Here is a 23708-nt window from a genome sequence, read left to right as displayed (position 1 = left end):
TGAGCTTTATGAAGACATTACAGAAAAGATTCAAATATAAAATGACCTCTGCTCTAATTATAACTAGTGGCAAAACTGTTGGTTGTCTGATCCATGGTAATTCCCAATCCCCATTTTCCTTTCCCACCTTCCATTAGTGAGACTGGAAAGGCTCACAACTTCATTTTCCCACTTTCCTGGGAACAAGGGGTGATGATCATGTTGTACATTTACGGCTAGTAGATGAACACAAGTCTGATCTAAATTTCTAGAAAAGGTTTTACGTTTATGAGAAAAGGATCAGATGTGGAAGGCCCTGCTTCCCCTTCTTTTTGTCTTGGATACAGACACATTGGCTTGCACTGCAATGGCCATCTTGTTTCCATGACGGAAAGGCTAAAGGAATCTGAGACCCTGATATCACTGAGTCACTAAACCAATGCCAGTGGCCGGCTCCTTTAGACTTCTTGTTATCTGAGAAAAACCCCTATTTGAAGAACCATTGCCACTTGGATCTTTTGTGTTACTTAAAGCAGAAAACATTCCTACCTGATACAGAAATAGATAAGTTATAAGTGACTAAACAAATTAAAACAGTTGACCTGTTATTTTTGAAAGTGATTTGTTAGATGAAGTTCTATTTGTGCAATAAAGCATTTAAAAATAAAAGTATTGAGGCCAGGCATGGTGGCTCATGCCTGTAATCCCAGCACTTTGGGAGGCTGAGGCGGGTGGATCACCTGAGGTCAGGAGTTTGAGAGCAGCCTGGCCAGCATGGTGAAACCTTGTTTCTACTAAAAATACAAAAATTAGCCAGGCTTGGTGGCGGGTGCCTGTAGACCCAGCTACTCGAGAGCCTGGGGCAGGAGAATCACTTGAACCCGGGAGGCAGAGGTTGCAGTGAGCTGAGATCCTGCCACTGCATTCCAACCTGGGTGACAGAGCGAGACTCCGTCTCAAAGAAATAAAAAAAAAAAAGTGCTGAGCTTAAAGGGAAAAATGTTTGATTAATTTTATTGCTGACTATGAACACATTTGCCATTTAATCCAGATTATTTTAATTCTGATGCTAAGGCCATCCATTGTCTTTTGTTAGGAGTCAAACAAAATTTTAGTAACCAAAACATATTTTCAATAAAATTTTATATGTATATAAGTAAATAACAAAACAACAAAAAGCAAAAAAAGAACAAACCAGCACCAAGAACCTATGTAAAATTTCATCATACAATTTCTATGCAAGCTGCTTGATTACAGAAAACTGTTCAAACTATTCATCAAAAACTGAGTGGGATTTTCCATTGATATTTCAGATGTTCAAATCAATACAACCCATATTCTGAGTATCAATCTGAATTGCACAGGTTAAGATGTGAACCCTTCACATAGTGTTGAAGATGTGTTGCAGTCTGTACTTGAATTGGTATTGCTTTCCTCAGTTAGGCTGCCTTCATGAGAAATATCTTCTATCCCTGAGAGATCAGCTACATCAAGATGGCTCATCAGCTAAATCACGTTGGTCAAAATACCTAGTAAAAAAAAACAAAAACAATTTATGTATAAAGATATTAACTGTAGCACTATTTTTAATAGCCAAAGACCATAAGCAACCCAAATGTCCATCAATAAGAGACTGGTTAAATAAGCTATAGTATGTCTACATAGTGGAAAATTATGAAGCCATAAAAAGAGAAATGAGGGAAATATTTATACTGCTAAAGTATGAGGAAAATATTTATACTGCTAAAGTGTGATTTCCAGGATTTATTAAGTGAAAAAAAATGAAGTACAGAAAAGATTGTTCTGTATGCTACCTTATGTGAGTATGTGTAGGACTGCAAATATACGTGTTTGTTTATATTTTTCTTTTCCTTTTTTTTTTTTTTTTTTTTGAGACAAGGTCTCACTCTGTCACCCAGGCTGGAGTGCAGTGGCATGATCATGGCTCATTGCCCAGACTGATCTTGAACTCCTGGGCTCAAACAATTCTCCAGCCTCAGTCTCTCAAAGTGCTGGGATTACAGGCATGAGCCACCACATGTGGCCTACTTATACTTTTAAAAAGAAACAATGAATGAAAAGATAAAACAAAAATTAGTAATACAATGGTTAACTAGAGGAGGAAGGAGAAAAGAGGATAATGAGGATAAAGATGGATGCTAAAATACTCCAAATGTACCTTGAATTATAATTTTAACTTTGGCAAGGTAACTATTTTATGTAATTATAAGATTAAATAAAAAGGAAAATCATTAATCAAATTTTGCCATGGCTCACTGCATTCTTGAGCCCCTGGACTCAAGCAGTCCTCCCACCTTGACCTCCCAAAGCACTGGGCTTACAGGTGTGAGTCACTGTGCCCAGCTTTCTTTTTTTCTTCTTTTTTCTTTTTTTTTGAGATGGAGTTTCATTCTTGTTGCCCAGGCTGGAGTGCAATGGCACGATCTCGGCTCACTGCCACCTCTGCCTCCCAGGTGGAAGCAATTCTCCTGCCTCACCATCCCGAGTAGCTGGGATTACAGGCATGCACCACCGTGCCCGGCTAATTTTTGTATTTTTAGTAGAGGCGGGGTTTCACCATGTTGGCCAGGCTAGTCTCGAACTCCTGACCTCAGGTGATCCACCCGCCTCGGCCTCCCAAAGTGATGGGATTACAGGCATGAGCCACCATGCCCAGTCCTTTTTTTCCTAAACTTTCAAATCTTTATGTCTTCTTTTGTAAAGCTGTTAGCTTCAGAACCTTTTGTAGTCTAGAACTTTTTCCATTTTTGTCTAACTTTTTGAGGGCAAAAAATGCACTTGAATGTTTTTGCTTTCATAATTGCATAATATTGTAAAATCTCAACTGAGGCAGTCAGAAACTATACTTGTCTCAGGTTTCATTAATTACTGGTTTGCTGAGCCACCAATTATTAACCTTTCTGAATCTGTGTCATTATCTGTAAAAGGAAAAAAGTCAAGTCCAACAAAGCTGAAAGGAAAAAATTTATTAAAACAAAACAAAAAAACCACAACTCTGATCTATTGTAAAGAGTAGAGATACTATACATAAAGTAAGTAGGGCAATGCTATATCATCTCATTTAACTGCTACTACCAACAGATGAGGTAGGTATTAGCTTCATTTGTGATCAGCATAGTTAAAAGCTTAGCTCCAGAGTCAAAGTTGCCTGGGTTTGGATCATTACTCTAACACTTACTAGCTTTGTGATGGTAGTAATATTATTTAACCTCTCTCTGCCACGGTTTCCTCATCTGTAAACTGTTAACAGTACCCACCTTAGAAGGATTCAATGGGTTCCTCACTAAGAAAAATGCTTGGCACAAATTGCCCAGTAAATGTTAATTATCAGCAGCAGCATAACTATTGTAGATCAAGAAACTAGATATTGAATATGTGAAAATATGGAAACAAGATTACTTGCCTTCCCAATATTTAAGTATATTATAAAGCTTTAAAAAGGTACTGGCATTGAAATAAAAACACTGATCTATGGAACAAAAATATGTCCAGGAGGAGACCTAAAATAAATATGTGTGTTTTACTACCTGGCCAATAATGGTGAAACTCCGTCTCCACAAAAATACAAAAATTAGCTGGGCATGATGGCGGATGCCTGTAATCCCAGCTACTTGGGAGGCTGAGGGGGAAGAATTGCTTGAACCTGGGAGGTGAAGGTTGTAGTGAGCCGAGATGGCACCATTGCACTCCAGCCTGGGCAACAGAGCGAGACTCTGTCTCAAAACAAAACAAGAGAAAAAGTTTTCAAATAAATTCCAAGAAGAATTTCTATGTAAGAAATGGAATAAAACAGATACTAAATAAAAATATGCCACAACTGAAAATGAACACAGGACACAGGCAATTAAAAAAAAATGCAGGCTGAGTGCAGTGGCTTTAAGCCTGTAATCCCAGCACTTTGAGAGGCTTAGGTGGGAGGATCGCTTGAGCCCAGGAGTTTTGAGACCAGCCTGGGCAACATAGTGAGACCCTGTCTCTATGAACAATTTTTTTTAATTAGCTAGGTGTGGTGGTGCTTGGTTGTGGTCTTAGCTACTCAGGAGGCTGAGGTGGCAGGATTGCTGGAGCCCAGGAAGTTAAAGCTCTAGTGAGCTGTGATTGCGCCACTGCACCCTAACTATAGCAACAGAGTGAGACTCAAAAACAAACCAACCAAACAAAAACCAAATGTAATAAATACGATCTACCCTCACTGACCTCACTGATATACAAATAATAAAGAAGCCAAGGATTAACTATACCTGCTAACCAAGCAGATTAATAAATTCAAAGCAGGAACCCTCTCATCATCTTTGCTATCCTAAAAAAAAAAAAGAAAGAAAAATTTAAATATTGTCTGTTCCTATTACTTTTGAAATAAATTTCCTATTAAGATGTAAAACATGAAACATGAAAACTCTATTATATGACAGTAATCATCATGTGGAAATAGGAGCCCTCAAAGAAAAAGCAGAAAACTGTAGAGTTAATGATTCCTTGAGAAACATCTAAGACTATCTTTTAAATAAAGATTCTGAATAGGGAAAAAAAAATAAAGAGTTGAGGGATCTAAGGGGGATAACTTGGGGGAAATTTTTCCCTGGTTCCTACTAAAGGAACAATAAGAATCCTGTGTCTTAACTGTACAGTGATGAATATATATATATATATTCATATATGTATTATATGTGTCTTAACTGTAGTGAATATGTATTCATATATAACAAATATATATTAATATAATACATATATGAATAAATATATTTATCACTGTAGTCAAGACACAGGATTCTTATTGTTCCTCTCTATATAATACATACAATATATGTGAGGATATATATATAGAATATATATGAATATATATAACATATATTCATCACTGTACAGTCAAGACAGGATTCTTATTGTTCTTATATATATATTCATTACTGAATATATATATATTCATATATACATATATATACACACACCAGGCACAGTAGCTCATGCCTGTAATCCCAGCACTTTGGAAGGCTGAGGCAGGTGGATCACTTGAAGTCAGCAGTTCGAGACCAGTCTGGCCAACATGGTGAAACCCTGTCTCTACTAAAAATATAAAAATTAGCCAGGCATGGTGGCAGGCGCCTGTAATCTCAGCTACTCCGGAGGCTGAGGCAGGAGAATCGCTTGAACCTGGGAAGCGGAGGTTGCAGTGAGCCAAGACTGCACCATTGCACTCCAGCCTGGGTGACAGAGTGAGACTGCATCTCAAAAAAAAAAAAAAAAAAAAAAAATGGCTGAAGCTACAGCAGCCATCTTGGATCATGAGATGAGCATGAGGATGAAAGCCACATATGACAAAACTCAAAGGTCTGGGTTACTGTCATCTTAGTAAAAATCTAATTTTTTTACCTACTTTTTTTTTGAGACAGAGTCTCGCTCTGTTGCCCAGGCAGGAGTGCAGTGGTGCAATCTCAGCTCACTGCAACCTCCGCCTCCGGGGTTCAAACGATTCTCCTGCCTCAGCCTCCTGAGTAGCTGGGATGACAAGCACCCACCACCACACCCAGCTAAATTTTGTATTTTTAGTAGAGACGGGGTTTCACCATGTTGGCCAGGTTGGTCTCAAACTCCTGACCTCAGGTGATCCACCTGCCTCAGCCTCCCAAAGTACTGGGATTATAGGTGTGAGCCACCACGCCCCGCCCAGACTTCTTTATCTCAGAAAACATTTCCATATTATTTAAGCTACTATTATTTTGGGCTTTACAAATCTAACTGCCACCAATAAAATATTCCATGTGTTTTCCTATTTCACTGAACTCCTTCTTTACCACCATATAAATTGGTGGGTGCTTTTAATTTTAAACAGTAAGTTGCAACTTACCACTAAGAGCCTCACTTCAGAGCACCTTCTTGCAAGCTGCCGAATCAGTGAATGAGCCTCAGGTAATAAAGGCTTTTCAAGACAAGCCAATAAAGCATAAAGCCATCTTCCCTAAAAAAAAATTCAAAAAAGTAATATTTAGACAAATACTGAACCAGAAGTTTATTTTTTAAATGTCCAGTGTTATGCCTGATTATCTGCTATGAATAAATTCATAGAACATTTAACTATATTATGTTTGGGTATAGACAACAAAGCCTCATTTGGAAAGCCAGGTGTTATCTCTTGTATCCTATAATTACAGACACAGGACATTGGATACCTCAAAATATTCCCTGATATCCAAAGAGTTTGTTTCAGATATTCTTATGATAGGAAGTTCTCATTTGTAAGCAGAACTCTACATTAAGATGAATATAAATCCTGGAAAAAATTGATACATTTTTTTCTTCTGTATGGAAATCATTTTATAATTGTATAATTTTGTCCTCTGGGGACATACAAAGAAACTATACTACAGATGAAATAATCTTTTGACACTTCTGTAAATACTATGACAGGCTGAATGTATCCCCACTCCCTTTTAAAATGGGGTTTTCAGCTACAAAATGAATACATATTTGATGCAGAAAAACTGTGAAGAATACCACAAGCACAAGAAAAAACAAACCTGCAGTCCCAACATTCCAGATCAAACTTTGATTCACTTTTAAAATGTTCTTGTTTTTCCTATTCGTATATACAACTTTCTTTTTTTTTGAGACAGAGTTTCGCTCTTGTTGCCCAGGCTGGAGTGCAATGGCACGATCTCGGCTCACTGCAACCTCCGCCTCCCGGGTTCAAGCAATTTTCCTGTCTCAGCATCCTGAGTACCTGGAATTACAGGCATGCACCACCACAGCCAGCTAATTTTGTATTTTTAATAGAGACCGAGTTTCACCGTGTTGTTCAGGCTGGTCTCGAACTCCTGACCTCAAGTGATCTGCCTGCCTTAGCCTCCCAAAGTGGTGAGATTACAGGCGTGAGCCACCGTGCCTGGCTGTACAACTTTTTTTCAATACAATTTCGTCAGTTGTAATATCTTGTAGCCATCTTTTTTATTTATAATACATAATAAAATGTTTACCATGTTGTTTTTGTCCTTTTTTTTTTTTGAGATGGAGTCTCGTTCTGTCACCCAGGCTGGAGTGCAGTGGTGCCATCTCGGCTCACTGCAACCTCTGCTTCCCAGGTTCAAGCAATCCTCCTGCCTCAGCCTCCTGAGTAGCTGGGACAACAGGCGCCCACCACCATGCCCAGCTAATTTTTGTATTTTTAGTAGTGATGGACCATGTTGGCCAGGCTGGTGTCGAACTCCTGACCTCAAGTGATCTGCCCACCTCGGCCTCCCTAATTGCTGGGATTACAGGAGTGAGCCACCCCACTCAGCCATCCCTTGTAGTTAAATGGGATTAACAAGGGAATGTTAAGTGTCTTGTTGAGAGTATTTAATAACATTCCCTTGTTTAATCTCATTTAACAACACGGGGAAAGTTTATTAAGTATTGCAAGTAAAATGGTGACAAAGGGTGTGTATATTCATCAAGGTTTTTCAGATATGATCACCAGATTGTATCTTGGAAAGGTTATACCAAATTTGTATTTCCACCAGTAGTATATACAACTTTGTTTATTCTGAGCAACATATCACTTTGGGGAAACCTAAAAAATATTAGGACAAAATTTAAATAGCAATTTATACAACACACACGGGTTCCTCAGGCAAACTCAAATCAATAGTTAAGACTTTTTCTTACAGAAAAAGATTCAAATCCAGGTTTCTTTTTTACAAATTGTGGAATTCTTTTTCTATAAAAAAAATTATACATTTCAACTTGACTCAAATTTTAAGGGCTACATTTACTATGTAAAGCTAGCATTTAAATTAAATATTCTCTACACTTGTCCCAGCTACTCAGGAGGCTGAGGCAGGAGGATTGCTTGAACCTGGGAGGCAGAGGTTGCAGTGAGCTGAGATGGCACCACTGCACTCCAGCCTGGGTGACAGAGTGAGACTCCATCTCAAAAAAAAAAAAAAAAAAACTTGTCTGCAACGAGATAAGGAGTTTGTACCTTGTACCAGGATACCCATCAACTCTTTCATTGACTTTTTTTCTCCAAGACTTTCTCAGTGAAGGAAGTAGTATGTTGATTTACATTCTAGTGTCTTCTTATTTGACTACAAACAAGTATAGTTCAGATTATACATATATATATATACACATATATATATACATACACACACACACACACACACACATACATACATACACATATATAAATATAAATATAAATACTGGCTGGGTGCAGTGGCTCACGCCTGTAATCCCAGCACTTTTGAGAGGTGGAGATGGGCAGATCATCTGAGGTCATGAGTTCAAGACCAGTCTGGCCAACATGGAGAAAGCCTGTCTCTACAAAAATACAAAAATTAGCCAGGTGTGGTGGCAGGCACCTGTAATCCCAGCTACTTGGGAGGCTGAGGCAGGAGAATCACTTGAAACCAGGAGGTGGAGGCTGCAGTGAGCCGAGATCGTGCTACTGCACTCCAGCCTGGGCAACAGAGGGAGATCCCATCTCAAAACAAACAAATAAATAAAAAATAAATAAATACTGTAGCATCACATCAAGTACAGTCATGCGTCACTTAATGAAGGGGGATATATTCTGAGAAATGCATTGTTAGGTGATTTTTGTCCCTGGATGAACATCATAGAGTATACTTACACAAACCTAGATGGTATAGTCTACTATACACCTAGACTACATTGCATAGCCAATTGCTCCTAGGCTACAAACCTCTACAGCACATTACTATACTGAATACTGTAGGCAAATGTAACATAATGGTAAACATTTGTGCATCCAAAAAAACCATATATTTTTTAAGATCAGGTCTCACTCTGTCACTCAGGCTAGAGTGCAGTGGCACAATCATGGCTCACTGCAGCCTCAACCTCCCTGGCCTTAGGTGATCCTCCTGCCTCAGCCTCCCTAGTAGTTGGGATTACAGGCATGAGCCACTGTGCCTGGCCACATCTAAACATATTTAAATACTGGAAAGGAGCCGGGCTCAGTGGCTCATGCTTGTAATCCAAACAGTTTGGGAGGCCAAGGTGGGAGGAACACTTGAGCCCAGGAGTCTGAGATCAGCCTGGGGAACATAGTGAGACCTCGTCTCTATTTAAAAAACACAAAAGGCCGCACACATGGTGGCTCATGCCTGTAATTCCCAGCATTTTGCGAGGCCGAGGAGGGAGGATCATTTGGACTCAGTTCAAGACCAGCCTGGACAACACAGTGAGACCTTGTCTCTAGTAAAAAAAAACAAAACAAAATAAAAAAAAACTGGGCGTGGCTGCGTGCGCCTGTAGTCCCAGCTACTCAGGAGATTGAGGCAGGAGAATTGCTTGAGCTGGGGAGATCAAGGTTGCAGTGAGCTATGATCGTAATACTGCATTCCAGCCTGGGTAACAGAGCTAGACCTTGTCTCAAAAAAAAAAAAAAAGAAAAAAAGAAAATGTGCAGTAAAAATACAGTATTATAATCCTATAGGAGCACCATTGTATATGTGGCCCATAGTTGACCCAAAACGTCTAATTTTTGCCTACATTATGAAAAGAAAAACATGCAATACTACCAATTCTGGAGTAAAGTCTCTTTCTCCAAACCAATTACTCAGATATTCCAAGACACTAGTTACTGTTGCCTAAAAAAAAAAAAAGAGGGGGTGGAGAAGAGTTGTATTAATAATAAAACATGAATTCAACATGAGTTTCATTAAGTTTATTTAGAAAGCAACTCTGATGTTAAAAATGGCCTCATTCTTTAAACTTTCAAAGAAAGCTAATTTGTTAATTTAGTTTGATTAGACGGCTTATCCAATGAGGCTTATTTTTTTTATTTTTTTATTTTTTTTTGAGATGGAGTCTCGCTCTGTTGCCCAGGCTGGAGTGCAGTGGTGCGATCTTGGCTCACTGCAACCTCCACCTCCCAGGTTCAAGCAATTCTCCTGCCTCAGCCTCCTGAGTAGCTGGGATTACATGCGTGCACCACCACGTCCGGCTAATTTTTGTATTTTTAGTAGAGACAGGGTTTCTAGTTGGTCAGTCTGGTTGAATTCTCGACCTCAGGTGATCCGCCCTCCTCGGCCTCCCAAAGTGCTGCGATGACAGGTGTGAGCCACCGCGCCTAGCCCCAGTGAGGCTTTTAAAACAAATATTTTCACACTTTCAAATATCAACTAACACCTTGGTTTAAATCCTAGGATTTAGTTTGTAACTACTTGAAAGACTTCACGAGGTTAAAAAAAATGTATTTGTGGCCAGGCTCAGTGGCTCTTGACAGTAATCTCAGCACTTTGGGAGGCCGAGGCAGTTGGATCACTTGAGGTCAGTTTGAGACCAGCCAGGCCAACACAGTGAAACCCCATCTCTACTAAAAATACAAAAATTAGCCGGGTGTGGTGGTGAGTGAATGTAGTCCCAGCTATTCGGGAGGCTGAGGCCGGGGAATCCCTTGAACCTGGGAGGTGGAAGTTGCAGTGAGCTGAGATTGTGCCACTGCACTCCAGCCTGGGCAACAGAGTGAGACTCTGTCTCAAAAAAACAAAAAACAAAAAACAAAAAACAAAAAAAACAATGGCACACCTGAGGTCAGGAGTTTGAGACCAGCCTGGCCAACATGGCAAAACCTCGTCTCTACTAAAAATACAAAAATTAGCCAGGCATGGTGGCGGGGTCTGTAATCCTAGCTACTTGGGAGGCTGAGACAGGAGAACTGCTTGAACCCAGGAGGCAGAGGTTGCAGCGAGCTGAGATCCCGCCACTTCACTATAGCCTGGGCAAAAGAGCGAAACTCTGTCTCAAAAAAAAAAAAAAGATGTATTTGTAAAAATACCATCAGTTGGCCAGGCGCGGTGGGCTCACACCTATAATCCCAGCACTTTGGGAGGCCGAGGCGGGTGGATCACAAGGTCGGGAGACCAAGACTATCCTGGCCAACATGGTAAAACCCCGTCTCTGCTAAAATACAAAAAATTAGGTGGGCGTGATGGTGTGCGTCTGTAGTCCTAACTACTAGGGAGGCTGAGGCAGGGGAATTGCTTGAACCTGGGAGGTGGAGGTTGCAGTGAGCTGAGATAGTGCCACTGCACTCCAGCCTGGCAACAGAGTGAGACTCCCTCTCAAAAAAAAAAAAACAAACAAAAAAAACCCCTCAGTTTATTTCCAAATTCAAATTAAATCAAAGTACAAATCTGAAGAAAAAATTAGGTGGAGAAAAATCTGTTTTTAAACTATGCAGATGGATTTATCAAACTCTTGAAAATATTCTCTGGTTTATTCAAATACAGTTGATGGTTACAACAAAAATGACACTGATGGAATTTAGTATGACTGCTATAATATCTTAATGCAAATGATTAAGTAACACTGTCAGCTTGTGTATTATTTACAATAGAATATCACCCACAAAAAAAATTGTTGGCTGGGCCCAGTGGTTCACACCTGTATTCCCAGCACTTTGGGAGGCTGAGGTGGGAGGATCACTTGAGCTCAGGAGTTCCAGACCAGCCTGGGCAACACAGTGAGACCTTGCCTCTACCAAAAATAAACAAACAAAATTATCCAGGCATGGTAGCACATGCCTGTGGTCCCAGCTACCAGGAGGCTGAGGTGGGAGGATTGCCTGAGCCCCAGAGTACAAGACTGCAGTGAGCCAAGATCACATCACTGTACTCCAGCATAGGCAACAGAATGAGACCCTGCCAAAAAATAAAAAAGGCTTCCAAAGGTACCCAATGCTATGTGAAGATAAAATTAAATTTTTATTTGCTTTTTAAATGAATAACAGAGTCCTTACTCCTAAAAAACAGAAGAACCAAACTCCATAATTCTCCCCTTTTGATCCAAGAAATCATATATTTCAATCTTTTTTTTTTGAGACAGAGTCTTGCCCTGTCTCAATGGCACCATCTCGGCTCACTGCAACCTCTGCCTCTCAGGTTCAAGCGATTCTCCTGCCTCAGCCTCCCAAGCAGCTGGGATTACAGGTGCACGCCTCCACGTCCAGCTAATTGTTGTATTTTTAGTAGAGACGGGGTTTTACCATGTTGGCCAGGCTGGTCTCGAACTCCTGACCTTGTGATCCACCTGCCTTGGCCTCCCAAAGTGCTGGGATTACAGGCATGAGCCACCGCGCCTGGCCCATATTTCAATCTTAATAGAATGTATAGGACATCTAGAACTAGAAATAGCAAGCTAACCTTAGTATCGATGCCCCTGAACTTGCAATGGGGTTATGTGCTGACAAACACATTGTAAAGTTGAAAATTCCTAAATTGGCTGGGCATGGTGGCACATGCCTGTAATCCCAGCACTTTGGGAGGCCAAGGTGGGTGGATCACTTGAGGCCAGGAGTTCGAGACCAACATGGCCAACATGACAAAACCCAAAACCCTCTCTCTACTAAAAATACAAAAATTAGCCAGGCATGGTAGGAAAAAAAAAAAATCTTAAACTGAACCATTGTAAGTCAGGGACCTTGTATTTAATTCAAACCCCAGAATCTAAGACTTGTAACTGAAATCTACAGAAATGAATACTCTAGCACCATGATTAAGACAGAGCATGAGCTCTGGAGTTGGATCTACCTGGCACTGAATCCCAGTACTGCCATTTACTTGCTGAAAAACCACCTGCAAGTTACTTAACCTCAAATACTGTTTCCTCATCTATAAAAAGTAGATATCAATAATAACTCTCCATAGACAGATGTAGTAAGGATTAAATAAGAACCATTAAAGAGCTTAGGACAAAGTCTTGCATACTGTAAGAATTCAGTTTATGCATTAACAATTCAAATACTTTCACACACAATGCAAACAAAAGAATACATATATCTCTATTATTAATTTTACCTGATTCATTCTGCTAACAATACTAAGCAAGGGAGGAAAACCAATCTGAAAGAAAAAATGAGACTGAAATTTACTAAATGGTATTATAAGGAAAAGCTTCATTTTTTTTTTTTCCAAACTAGTGAATTTCTTGCCACACTGTTGTTTAGAAACAAAGAACAAAAAAAAGAAAATTCTTTCATTGTCCATAACAATAAGACATTCCAGAAACTACTATGTTTGTAATGTGGAAGAAAATAACGTCTTAAAATTTGAATATGTAATTTTTTTTTTAGATGGGGTCACCCAGGCTAGAGTGTAGTGGCGCAATCTTGGCTCACTGCAAACTCCGCTTCCTGGGCTCAGGCGATGCTCCCACCTCAGCCTCACGAGTAGCTAGGACCACAGGTGCATGTCAACACGCCCAGCTAATTTTTTTGTATTTTTGGTAGAGATGAGGTTTTGCCATGTTGCCCAGGTTGGTCTGGAACTCCTGAGCTCAAGTGATCTACCTGACAGGGCCTCCCAAAGTGCTGTGATTACAGGCGTGAGCCACCTCACCTGGGCTGAATTTGTAAATTTTTAAATAAAGTATGATTTTAGTAACTAAAATGTTAAAGAGTAAAAATTTTTTAAATGATAGTACTTGAAAAAACTAACTTATTAAGTATATCCAATAAAACTGTAACATTGATAAGATGACATTAATATGTTATACACACCATTTCAAAATCTTCAGCTAAAGCTAATATTTTCAAGAATTAAGGATACTTGAATTAGAATGACATTTTTCAAACTTAATTGGATTCAATTTTTAAAAGTCTACTTTGGAGTCTGAGGCTGTGATTCCTAATTATGAAAATACCACTGATTTGCGAGAAACTTAAGAGGATATACATTAAACGCTTACTTCCTTAAGGGTTTTTTTTTTTAACATGGTGTATTTTACTTGTATGTATTCTCTGAAAATAAGCTAAATAAGTAAGTTTTAATTCTTTATAAATTAAAAACCATTTTTGGCCAGCCATGGTGGCTCATGCCTATAATCCCAGCAGGAGGATTGCCTGAGCCCAGGAGTTTCAGGCCAACCTGGCAACATGGCGAAAACTTCTCTCTACAAAAAAAGTTTTTAAAAAAATTAAAAAACTTATCGCTACAAAAAATGTAAAAATTAGCTGGGTGTGGTGGTGGGTGCCTGCTGCCCCTGCTATGTTGAAGGCTGACGTGGGAAGATTCCTTGAGCCCAGGAGGTTGAAGCTGTAATGAGCTATGACTGCACTACGGCACTCCAGCCTGGATGACAGAAGAAGACCCTATCTCAAAAAAAAAAAAAAAATTGTATATATATATATAAACTATTTTTGAAATGTAGCATATATTAAGGAGATCATCCAAAAGATCAATTGGTTATATAGAAAGAGTACCAAATTAACTTCCCTAAGATTTGAGTCTATTTATACTCCTGTACCACGTCTAAGAGTGCTTGTTTTCCCAGCTCTTGTCAATACGGTGTATCAAACTTTCTTGGCCAATATGTTACCTGAAAAATAGCACCTTGGCATAGTTATGTTATACTTCTATTACAAGTGATTTTTGGCATCTTGTCATATAAGAATAATTTTATTTCCTTTCTGTGAGGTATCTATATCCTTTGGCTATTTTTTCTTGGACAGGGGAGGGGTGATTCTTGGTCTTTTTATCGATTCTTGGGGCTCTTTACATTTTTGGGAAAAATTAGTTTTAAATGTGAAAAACACAATGTGGCACCATATAGCAAATAATAAATACCTGTTGAACCAAAGAGAATGACATGCTATAGGGAGTAAGTGCTAATGCAGAGGCACGCACTGGATTCTAAAGGAACACCTGCAAACTTGGGGGCAGGTAAATCCTGAAGGACAAGGAGTTGGCTACATAACTTGTGATTACAGCCACATGAATTTTAAAGATATTATCAACATTCAACATTTCATCTTCAGAATATGTGATTTACTTTATTTTTTACAGGCCCATGAAGTGATAGATGTGATTATGCATTTTAAAGCACCTAATTGTGTCGATTTCCATTTTTTCCCTGGCTACTCATAACACTGTTTGCCTGATGCCTCATCATTTAAAAAAACCCTGAATCTTATCCAACTCATAAAATGATTACCAAGCCAAACATAAGGGATATGAAGCCAAACTAAAAAAAGTCACAGTAAATTGTTTCAGAAACTAAGCTGTTTTGTCAGGTTGAAGAGCTAATAAACTAAGTCTGGGTTGGCAAACATTTTCTATCAAGAGTCAGACAGCAAATATTTTAGGCTTTGCAGGCCACATAAAGTCTCAGCCACATATTATTTGTTTCTTTTTTACTCTTTCAAAACCTAAAAACAATCCTTAGCTCATGGATATAAAAAAGGCCATGAACTGGACTTGGCCCAGAGTAGAGTTTGCTGACCCCTTATATTAAGTGGTGCACCAAAATTAAAATGCTTTTTGTTCTGTTTATCCACACAGCCCTTACTTGTACATAATCTATTCCAGGACTTTCATTTGTGGCTGGTCCAACAGCCCCGTCCGCACATAACTTTTCACCCAGACAAAATTTCTTCCAGCCTTCTTCATCTTCAGATTTTGGCTAAAAGAAAAAAAAAACTGATTTATTCTTGTGTATTAATTTTTACACTGAACAGTAAAAAAAAAGAAGTTAAGGCCTTCCATATTCCCATTACCTCAACCCAAAGATAGGGTGCCAGTTATGGGGAGAATCTCTGTCCCCACATTTGTATGTTAAAACCCTAAACTCCAGTACTTCAGAATGTGACTGTATTTGGAAACAGGGCCTTTAAAGAAGTGATTAATTTAAATTGAGGCCATTAGGGTGAGCCCTAATCCAATCTTACTAGTGTCCTTGTAAGAGGAAATTTGGATTCACAAAGAGACACCAGGGACTCCCACACACAGAGGAAAGACCACATGAGAAAACAGGGAGAAGGTGGCCCTATGCAAGCCAAGGAGAAAAGCCTCAGAAGAGACCAACCTTAGGCCGGGTGCGGTGGTTCACGCCTGTAATCCCAGCACTTTGGGAGGCCAAGGCAGGAGATCACATGAAGTCAGGAGTTCAAGACCAGCCTGGCCAACATGGCGAAACCCCACCTCTACTAAAAATACAAAAAAAAAAAATTAGCCGGATGTGGTGGCGCACGCCTGTAATCTCAGCTACCCAGAGGCTGAGGCAGAAGTATCACTCGAGCCTGGGAGGCGGAGGCTGCAGTGAGCAGAGATTGCGTCATTGTACTCTAGCCTGGGCAACAAGAGCGAAACTCTGCCTCAAAAAACAAACAAACAAACAAAAGAGACCAACCTTGCTACCATCTTGTTCTTGGACTTTCAGCCTTCAAGACTGTGAGAAAATAAATACATTTCTGTTGTTTAAGCCACCTAGTCTGTTATGGCAACCCTGACAAACATAGTACCTAAGTGGCTACACAATATGTGGGGCATGTTGTTTTTCCTTATTATTACATTTTTTGAGACAGGGTCTTGCTCTGTCGCCCAAGTTGGAGTGCAGAGGTGTGATTACAGTTCATAGCAGCCTGAATCTCCTGGGCTCAAATAATTCTGCCACCTCAGCCTCTTGAGTAGCTGGGACTACAGGCACGTGCCACCATGCCTGATAATTTTTAAATTTTTTGGTAGAGATAGTTGTCTCACTATGTTGCCCAGGCTGGTCTCATACTCCTGGCCTCAAGCAATTCTTCTGCTTTGGCTTCCCAAAGTGCTGGGATTACAATTGTGAGCCACTGTGCCCAGCCAAGATGTGTTTAGTTTGGACAAGACTTTAGTGGACACTGACAGACAATGATGTGTCCAAAAGAGGATGATAAAGACAGAAATAAGTATGGGGGAAAAAATGCACCAAGAATGCTCAATAGAACGAAGGATATTTATCCCATGTAAAGAGACGTAATTACATATTTCACGTATTTGAAGGGCTGTCCAATCAAAGAAGAAACAGATCTACTCATGCTGCCAGACAGATCTACTCATGCTGCCAGACAGAAAAAGCAGGACTATTTGGGAGAAGCATTCAGCTCAATCTAACCTCCTTAACAAAACAACCTTTGTTTGTACATATCACCTTGCACATTACTCTGCATAGGTGCATTTTTCCCCCCTGGGGATAAGTAGCTTTCATTAAATCTTTAGGATGAATCACCTGAGGTCAGGAGTTCGAGACTAGCCTGGCAATATGGTGAAACCCTGTCTCTACTAAAATACAAAAATTAGCTGGGTGTGGTGACAGGCACCTGTAATCCCAGCTACTTGGGAGGCTGAGGCAGGAGAATTGCTTGAATCCGAGAGGCAGAGGTTGCAGTGAGCCAAGATTGTGCCACTGCACTCCAGACTGGGCAAAAAGAGCAAAACTCCATCTCAAAAAAAAAAAAAATAATAAAATAAAATAAAACCTCAAGATGAACATGAGACCACTACAAAGTTAAACCCTATTGTCTTGGAATAAGGTATCTACCTTTTCCTAACACTCCATTAGGTCAGAAGCTGTTTCTGTTTCAGTTAGTACTGAATATCCTGATTATTAAATATAGCACATGCTTAAATTATTGGATCAATTAATAAACAAATGTTTATGTTTTCACACAGTTGCCATCACAGTGTACTTTATTTTTTAAATAATTTAAATAGAGACAGGGTTTTGCCATGTTGCCCAGGCTGGTCTTGAACTCCTGAGCTCAGGTGATCTGCCCGCCTCAGCCTCCCAAAGTGCTGGGATTATAGGCATGAGCCACTGTGCCTGGCTCAGAGTGTACTTTAAAACATTTTCATTTTATTACCTATATGATGTTTGCATTTGCCATGATAAACACTTAAAATTGCTACATAATATTCCACTGTTCTGACGGACCATAGTTTATTGAATCAATTATGTTAGGTCATTTCCATTTTTGACAAAATTTTATCAAGTCATAATGTTACTGATGTGGCTTCTTTTTTAGTCAGTGGGCATGCACCCAAAATGCCTTCCACTAAGTAAGAAAAAAATATACCTACCTAGCCCCGTCCCTACTACATACATACATCCTTGGTACTAGGAAGGCACCATTGCACAGTCAAAGGCACACAGGCTTTAGAGACAGACCAACTTGGGTTTGAACCCTAAGCATACCTTTTGTGTGTTTATGTGCGCATGCTTCTTTGATAGAAGGACTAGCTATACCTTTTACAAGTTAAATGACCATTGGCAAGTGATAAGTTAACTTCCCTTCACGCTTTTCCTGGAGCAGAGCTTCCAAATGGTATGCAAAAGCATACAGAGATGCCATATACTGAATCTCTCAGCTTTGGGCTGGTTTCAGGAAGAATATGCAAGCAGTCATTTATTCTAATGTGTCACCATGTAAAAGATATCAGGAAGCACTGCCTAAAGGAAGCTTCTAAAATCTAAAATCTATGAACTACCTGAAACTAAAATTTTGTGCATAGTGCATTTTTTTTCCCTCTGAGGATAAATAGCTTTCATTAGATTCTACGAAAGAATATGAAGTCCCCTAAAAGGTTAAAAACTACTGTCTTGAGACAATGTATCATCTTTCCAATTCCTTTTTTCATTTGGTAGTCCTGATATATCTACTAAAGGGCTTAAAATTATATCTAAACTGATAAAATATAGGACATACGCATGACAATATACATGACAGGTTTCACTTATACGTCACTGGAATTGTGACACAGACTCATCACATTAAGCAGAAGCAGAATCCATTCACAAGTTCTGTAAACATGTGAGTTTACTGCATGGCACCATCACCTCATCAGGAAAATCCATTAAGCCTTTATTCAATTTTTTTTGTAAATATTGAACATGTATTTATTTCCTAGAAAGTAAATGTCTAGAAGAATCCTTAAAAACTTGTGGAAGTTTCACAATCAACTATCCAAAGCCCCTCAAGATATTGTGAATTAAAATTGACATGAAAGGCTGGGTACAGTAGCTCATGCCTGTAATCCAGCACTCGGGGAGGCTAGGGCAGGAGGATCACTTGAGCCCAGGAGTAAGAGACCAGCCTGGGTAACACAGGGAGACCTTGTCTCTACAAAAAATTTTAACAATTAGCTGGGCATGGTGGTACATGCCTTAAGTTAGAGCTACTTGGAAGGCGGAGGTGGGACGATCACTTGAGCCCAGGAGGTCGAGGCTGCAGTGAGCCACGACTGCACTCTAGCCTGGGAGACAGAGCAAGACCCTGTCTCAAAAAAAAAAAAAAAAAAAAAAAAAATTGTCATGAAAATCTATACTTTCCAGCTACTAATGTAATGAATTGTTACTATTAATGGTATATGGAAGAGAATGAAAACAACACTGACTAGGCAAGTGAATCTTTAAAGACTGGAAGTAAATATATACTCCTTCAATCAGGTATACATTGTTCATCTTAAAACTGAGAAACTTACATACCATTGTCACATTACTATCCAACTGTTGTGATTTCCAGTGACTTCTATGTTTGTTCACATTCTAAAGGAAGAAAACTTAGACATTAGACGGTACTCTTCAAAAAATGGATAACTGAAATCAGTTTCTGCACAAAATTGTAACCATCTAAAACTTGGAAAATTGGAAAGGTGGGAGGGGGTGAGATGTAAAAGACCATGTATTGGGTACAGAGTACACTGCTTGGGTGACAAGTGCACCAAAATCTCAGAAATCACTACTAAAGAACTTATCCATGTAACCAAAAACCACCTGTTCCCCAAAACTATTGAAATAAATAAATAAATAAAAATAAACAAAACTTAGAAAATATTTCAAACTGTATTACGTCTAATGATTATAAAAATAATTTGGTAATTAATTCATGAATATTCTGTATACTTTAGGATCATAATTTTATTTTTCCAGCTACAGTCTAAGAACAGAAATAAATCCAACAGGGGCTTAATTAGATTAAATATGACACTTACCTGTCGAACAGTTGAAAACTGTGCCACTTGTTGCTGCTGCCATTGAAGTGTTGGGGAATAACCTTCAGGGGCGGGTTGGCATCCTGAAAGCTAGAGATCAAGTTCAAATATTAGGATCAACATTAGTGTCAAAACTAGAATCTCATGCCTCTGCAAAGCAAAAGTAAAACCAAGATGAAGTGTATAATAAAATAAAGATTATACAAGAAAATAAAATATTTTTGCAGCTGTAAAAAAGTAGGCATTTCACTTTACTATTTATATCTCAGTTAAAAACATTAGGGAAAGAGCCTTAGTCACCTTAATCAGAGAAATCTGGAAAGGTTTATAGTTGGAGTTTCTATGAAATCTAAATGACATAAGCCTGGAGGATATGATCTAGTCCTACCTGCCTTAGGAGGTAGAATAGCAAAACAGAAACAAAAAGAGAGATATACCACAAATAAAGAATTCTGGTATGAAATACAGTTAGATAGAAGGAATGAGTTCTAGCGTTCAATAGCACAGTAGAGTGACTACAGTCAACAATAATTTATTGTATATTTCAAAACAGCTAGAAGATTTGAATGTTCCCAAAACAAAGAAATGATAAATGAGGTGATGGATATCCTAATTACTGATTATTATACATTGTATGCATGTATCAAAATATCACATGTACTCCATAAATATGTACATTATTGTGCCTGCATGATAAAGCATGAAATTATGATTATTATGTATCAATAAAATTAAAAATAAGAACTTTGGTATGGGCAAAATGTACTTAAAGACGCTTAACTTTAAATTGTCTACTTCTGTTTTCTTTTTTTTTTTTTTTTTTTGAGACGGAGTTTCGCTCTTGTTGCTCAGGCTGGAGTGCAATGGCCATCTCGGCTCACCGCAATCTCCATCTCCCAGGTTCAAGCAATTCTCCTGCCTCAGCCTCCCGAGTAGCTGGGATTACAGGCATGTGCCACCACACCTGGCTAATTTTGTATTTTTAGTAGAGACGGGGTTTCTCCATGTTGGTCAGGCTGGTCTTGAACTCCCCACCTCTGGTGATCTGCCTGACTCGGCCTCGCAAAGTGCTGGGATTACAGGCATGAGCCACTGCGCCCAGCCATACTTCTGTTTTCTAAAACAGCACATACAGCCTGAGCAACATATCAAGACACCGTCGCTACAAAAAATACAATTAGCTGGGCATGGTGGCACATGCTTGTCGTCTCAGCTACTGGGGAGACTGAGGTGGGAGGATGGCTTGAGCCCAGGAACTCGAGGCTGCAGTGAGCTATGATCGTGGCACTGTACTCCGGCCTGTGCAACAAAGCGAGACCCTGTCTCAATCAATCAATCAATCCATCAAATTAGGTATATTAAGACATTCTGTTCCATTAAATGTCCATCAAATAAAAAATCCTGAAGAGGAATTATAGGAAAAATTACAGTGTCTGAATTAAAATTTCCTGATTACAAATATCAATGAGAGAAACTACTTTGAGCATGAAAAGGAAATTACTATCAACTATTCAAAATGCCACTCTCCCAGGCGCCTGTAGTCCCAGCTACTCGGGAGGCTGAGGCAGGAGAATGGTGTGAACCCGGAAGGTGGAGGTTGCGGTGAGCTGAGATCGCGCCACTGCACTCCAGCCTGGGCCACAGAGTGAGACTCCGAGACTCCGTCTCAAAAAAAAAAAAAAAGAAAAAAAAGAAAATAAAATGCCGCCCTCCTTTGAGCTTAGGTTAAATAGCACCTCCTTAGAGAGACCTTTGCTGGCCAGGTGTGGTGGCTCACACCTGTAATCCCAGCACTTTAGGAGGCGGAGGCAGGCAGATCACTTCAGGTCAGGAGTTCGAGACCAGCCTGGCCAACATGGTAAAACCATGTCTCTACTAAAAATACAAAAATTAGTCAGGTGTGGTGGCACACGCCTGTAATCCCAGCTACTCAGGGGGCTGAGGCAGGAGAAGCTCTTGAACCTGGGAGGCAGAGGTTGTGATGAGCCGAGATTGTGCCACTGCACTCTAGTCTGGGCGAAAAATTGAGACTCAAAAAAAAGGGAAAAAGAGAGCCCTTCTATGATTCCTCTATCTACAATAGTTCTGTCATTTATTGATTATTATATATGCTTATTTTCTTCATAGCAATAATCACAATATGTAATTATTTGTTTGCTTGTTTATTCTCTGTCTTCCTTAGAAGAGTATGTAAACTCTACAAGGGTAGGAACCTTTTCTGTCTTATCCTCTGTTGAATTCCCAGTGCCCAGCACAACCTAGTTGCTTAAAGATGTGCTGGATAAATAAATAAATGAAGATGTCCAGAGTGTGCAAGTAGCTATAAAAGTATAAGGCCGGGTATGGTGGCTCACACCTGTAATCCCAGCAGTTTGGGAGGCAGAGGTGGGCGGATCATGAGGTCAGGAGTTCGAGACCAGACTGGACAACATGGTGAAACCCCATCTCTACTAAAAATACAAAAATTAGCCGGGTGTGGTGGCGGGCGCCTGTAATCCCAGCTACTCGGGAGGCTGAGGCACGGTAATCGCTTGAAACCGGAAGGCAGAGGTTGCAGTGAGCCGAGATCACACCACTGCACTGCAGCCTGGGCAACAAGAGCAAAACTCTGTCTCAAAAAAAAAAACAAAAAAACGTGTAAGACATCTGAGTTTCTGTTCTTACAAAAAGTGAAACTTGGTCAAATTCAGAACATGCAAAGCGCACTAAGATTAAACACCAATCCAATAACTGGAAAAAGTTCCTTAAAAAATAAAGGGGCCAGGTGAAGTGGCTCACGCCTGTGATCCCAACGGTTTGAGTGGCAGAGAAGGGAGGATCACTTGAGGCCAGGAGTTCCAGACCAGCTGGCGACACAGACTCCCTCTCTATAAACAAACAAGCAAGCAAAAAATAAAAGATAGCATAAGAAACCCACTTAAAGACTCCTTTGAAAGGACTGGATAATGTCCCTGAAGTAAGATGGGCAAGCCTCCACAAAGGCTAGAGTTACAGAAAGCCTCTTTAGAGGCAGTAAATGCCAATTGACTTTCTGAAGGAAAAAGTACAAGCGAATGTCTAACTTTGCAGGGAGTAGTCAAATCTTACGTCATAATTGATACTGTCAGATACTATAGGAAGAGCGTTAGTCTTTTAATTGGGGGGTTGGGGGTAATCTCCAGACGGTTAATAAAACTCACAGAAATATTCACACTTTGCTTCCTTTTCAACTTCTTTGGGTCAATTTGAGCTACCACAACATCTGGACATTGAGCTGCTTCGATCCTACAAATAAGTAATAAACGCGATAAATTAAATTTCTATTGTGATTTGCTCAGGTGTAGTAAAACGAGCGATCCACTTCCACAGTTCATTGTGAAATCAGAAAAAAAATTCAGACTTCCAATTGAGGTACTAAACAATATATTTCTGAAATTATCTGGATTGAAAACAAATCTAAGAGCACACATCTTGATACGTGCAATCACGTTCAACAGAAACTCGCCCACGTTAGGATGTAATCCAGAATCCTGAATAGACCCGAACTCGCAACAGACTGGAACGGGAATAGAGCACCGAGGGCTGTACCCAGGGGCAGGGCAGAAGACCAGCCCACCCGCCCAGGGCCAAATCACTCACTGGACCCGCCTCAGGTATTCCTGAGGCGTCCTCGGGGGTACCGAGGGATCGAAACCTTCCGTCAAGTCGCAGGGCTCTACCGGCAACAGCCGAGGCATCAACTCTTCCACTGCGGACTCCGCTGGTACCCACGCCATGGTTTTCAAACCAGCCAGCTCCGCTCAGCGCATGCGCCCATTCTAGGTCACAGCGCAGGCGCACAAATAGACACCTTAGGGGCGGAGCTGAGCAAGTGGCAGTTTAGGGAGCGTTAACTGCGCAGGAACAAATTGCTGCTTGCCTCAGGGTTAAGGCTCCGGTGGTGTAATAAAGGATCTGAGAATTTAATTCCTAGCTGAATTG

General features: G+C 40.0%; 1 protein-coding gene across 3 annotated transcripts; it reads right to left on the bottom strand.

The window, feature by feature from the left end:
- Positions 1-1105: 1105 nt before the first annotated feature.
- On the bottom strand, positions 1106-23621 carry GEMIN2 (gem nuclear organelle associated protein 2). Of its 3 annotated transcripts, XM_003778290.5 has the most exons (10): positions 23367-23621; positions 22928-23012; positions 19749-19838; positions 19243-19302; positions 15292-15405; positions 12804-12848; positions 9525-9593; positions 5846-5956; positions 4242-4300; positions 1106-1508 (listed from the first exon to the last, which is right to left on the bottom strand). In XM_003778290.5, exons 1-10 carry the CDS (start codon positions 23501-23503, stop codon positions 1469-1471), a joined length of 810 nt encoding a protein of 269 aa, XP_003778338.1. In that variant the 5' UTR covers positions 23504-23621; the 3' UTR covers positions 1106-1468. The 3 variants fall into 3 exon arrangements, with proteins under 3 accessions (XP_003778338.1, XP_054386606.1, XP_054386605.1); XM_054530631.2 differs by lacking the exon at positions 9525-9593 and having other exon boundaries at positions 23367-23619; XM_054530630.2 differs by lacking the exon at positions 12804-12848 and having other exon boundaries at positions 23367-23536.
- Between the last annotated feature and the right edge of the window lie 87 nt (positions 23622-23708).

This window comes from Pongo abelii, chromosome 15, assembly GCF_028885655.2.
Source record: "Pongo abelii isolate AG06213 chromosome 15, NHGRI_mPonAbe1-v2.0_pri, whole genome shotgun sequence".
Lineage (NCBI taxonomy): Eukaryota > Metazoa > Chordata > Mammalia > Primates > Hominidae > Pongo > Pongo abelii.
This window is presented reverse-complemented; position numbering and strand designations above follow the sequence as displayed.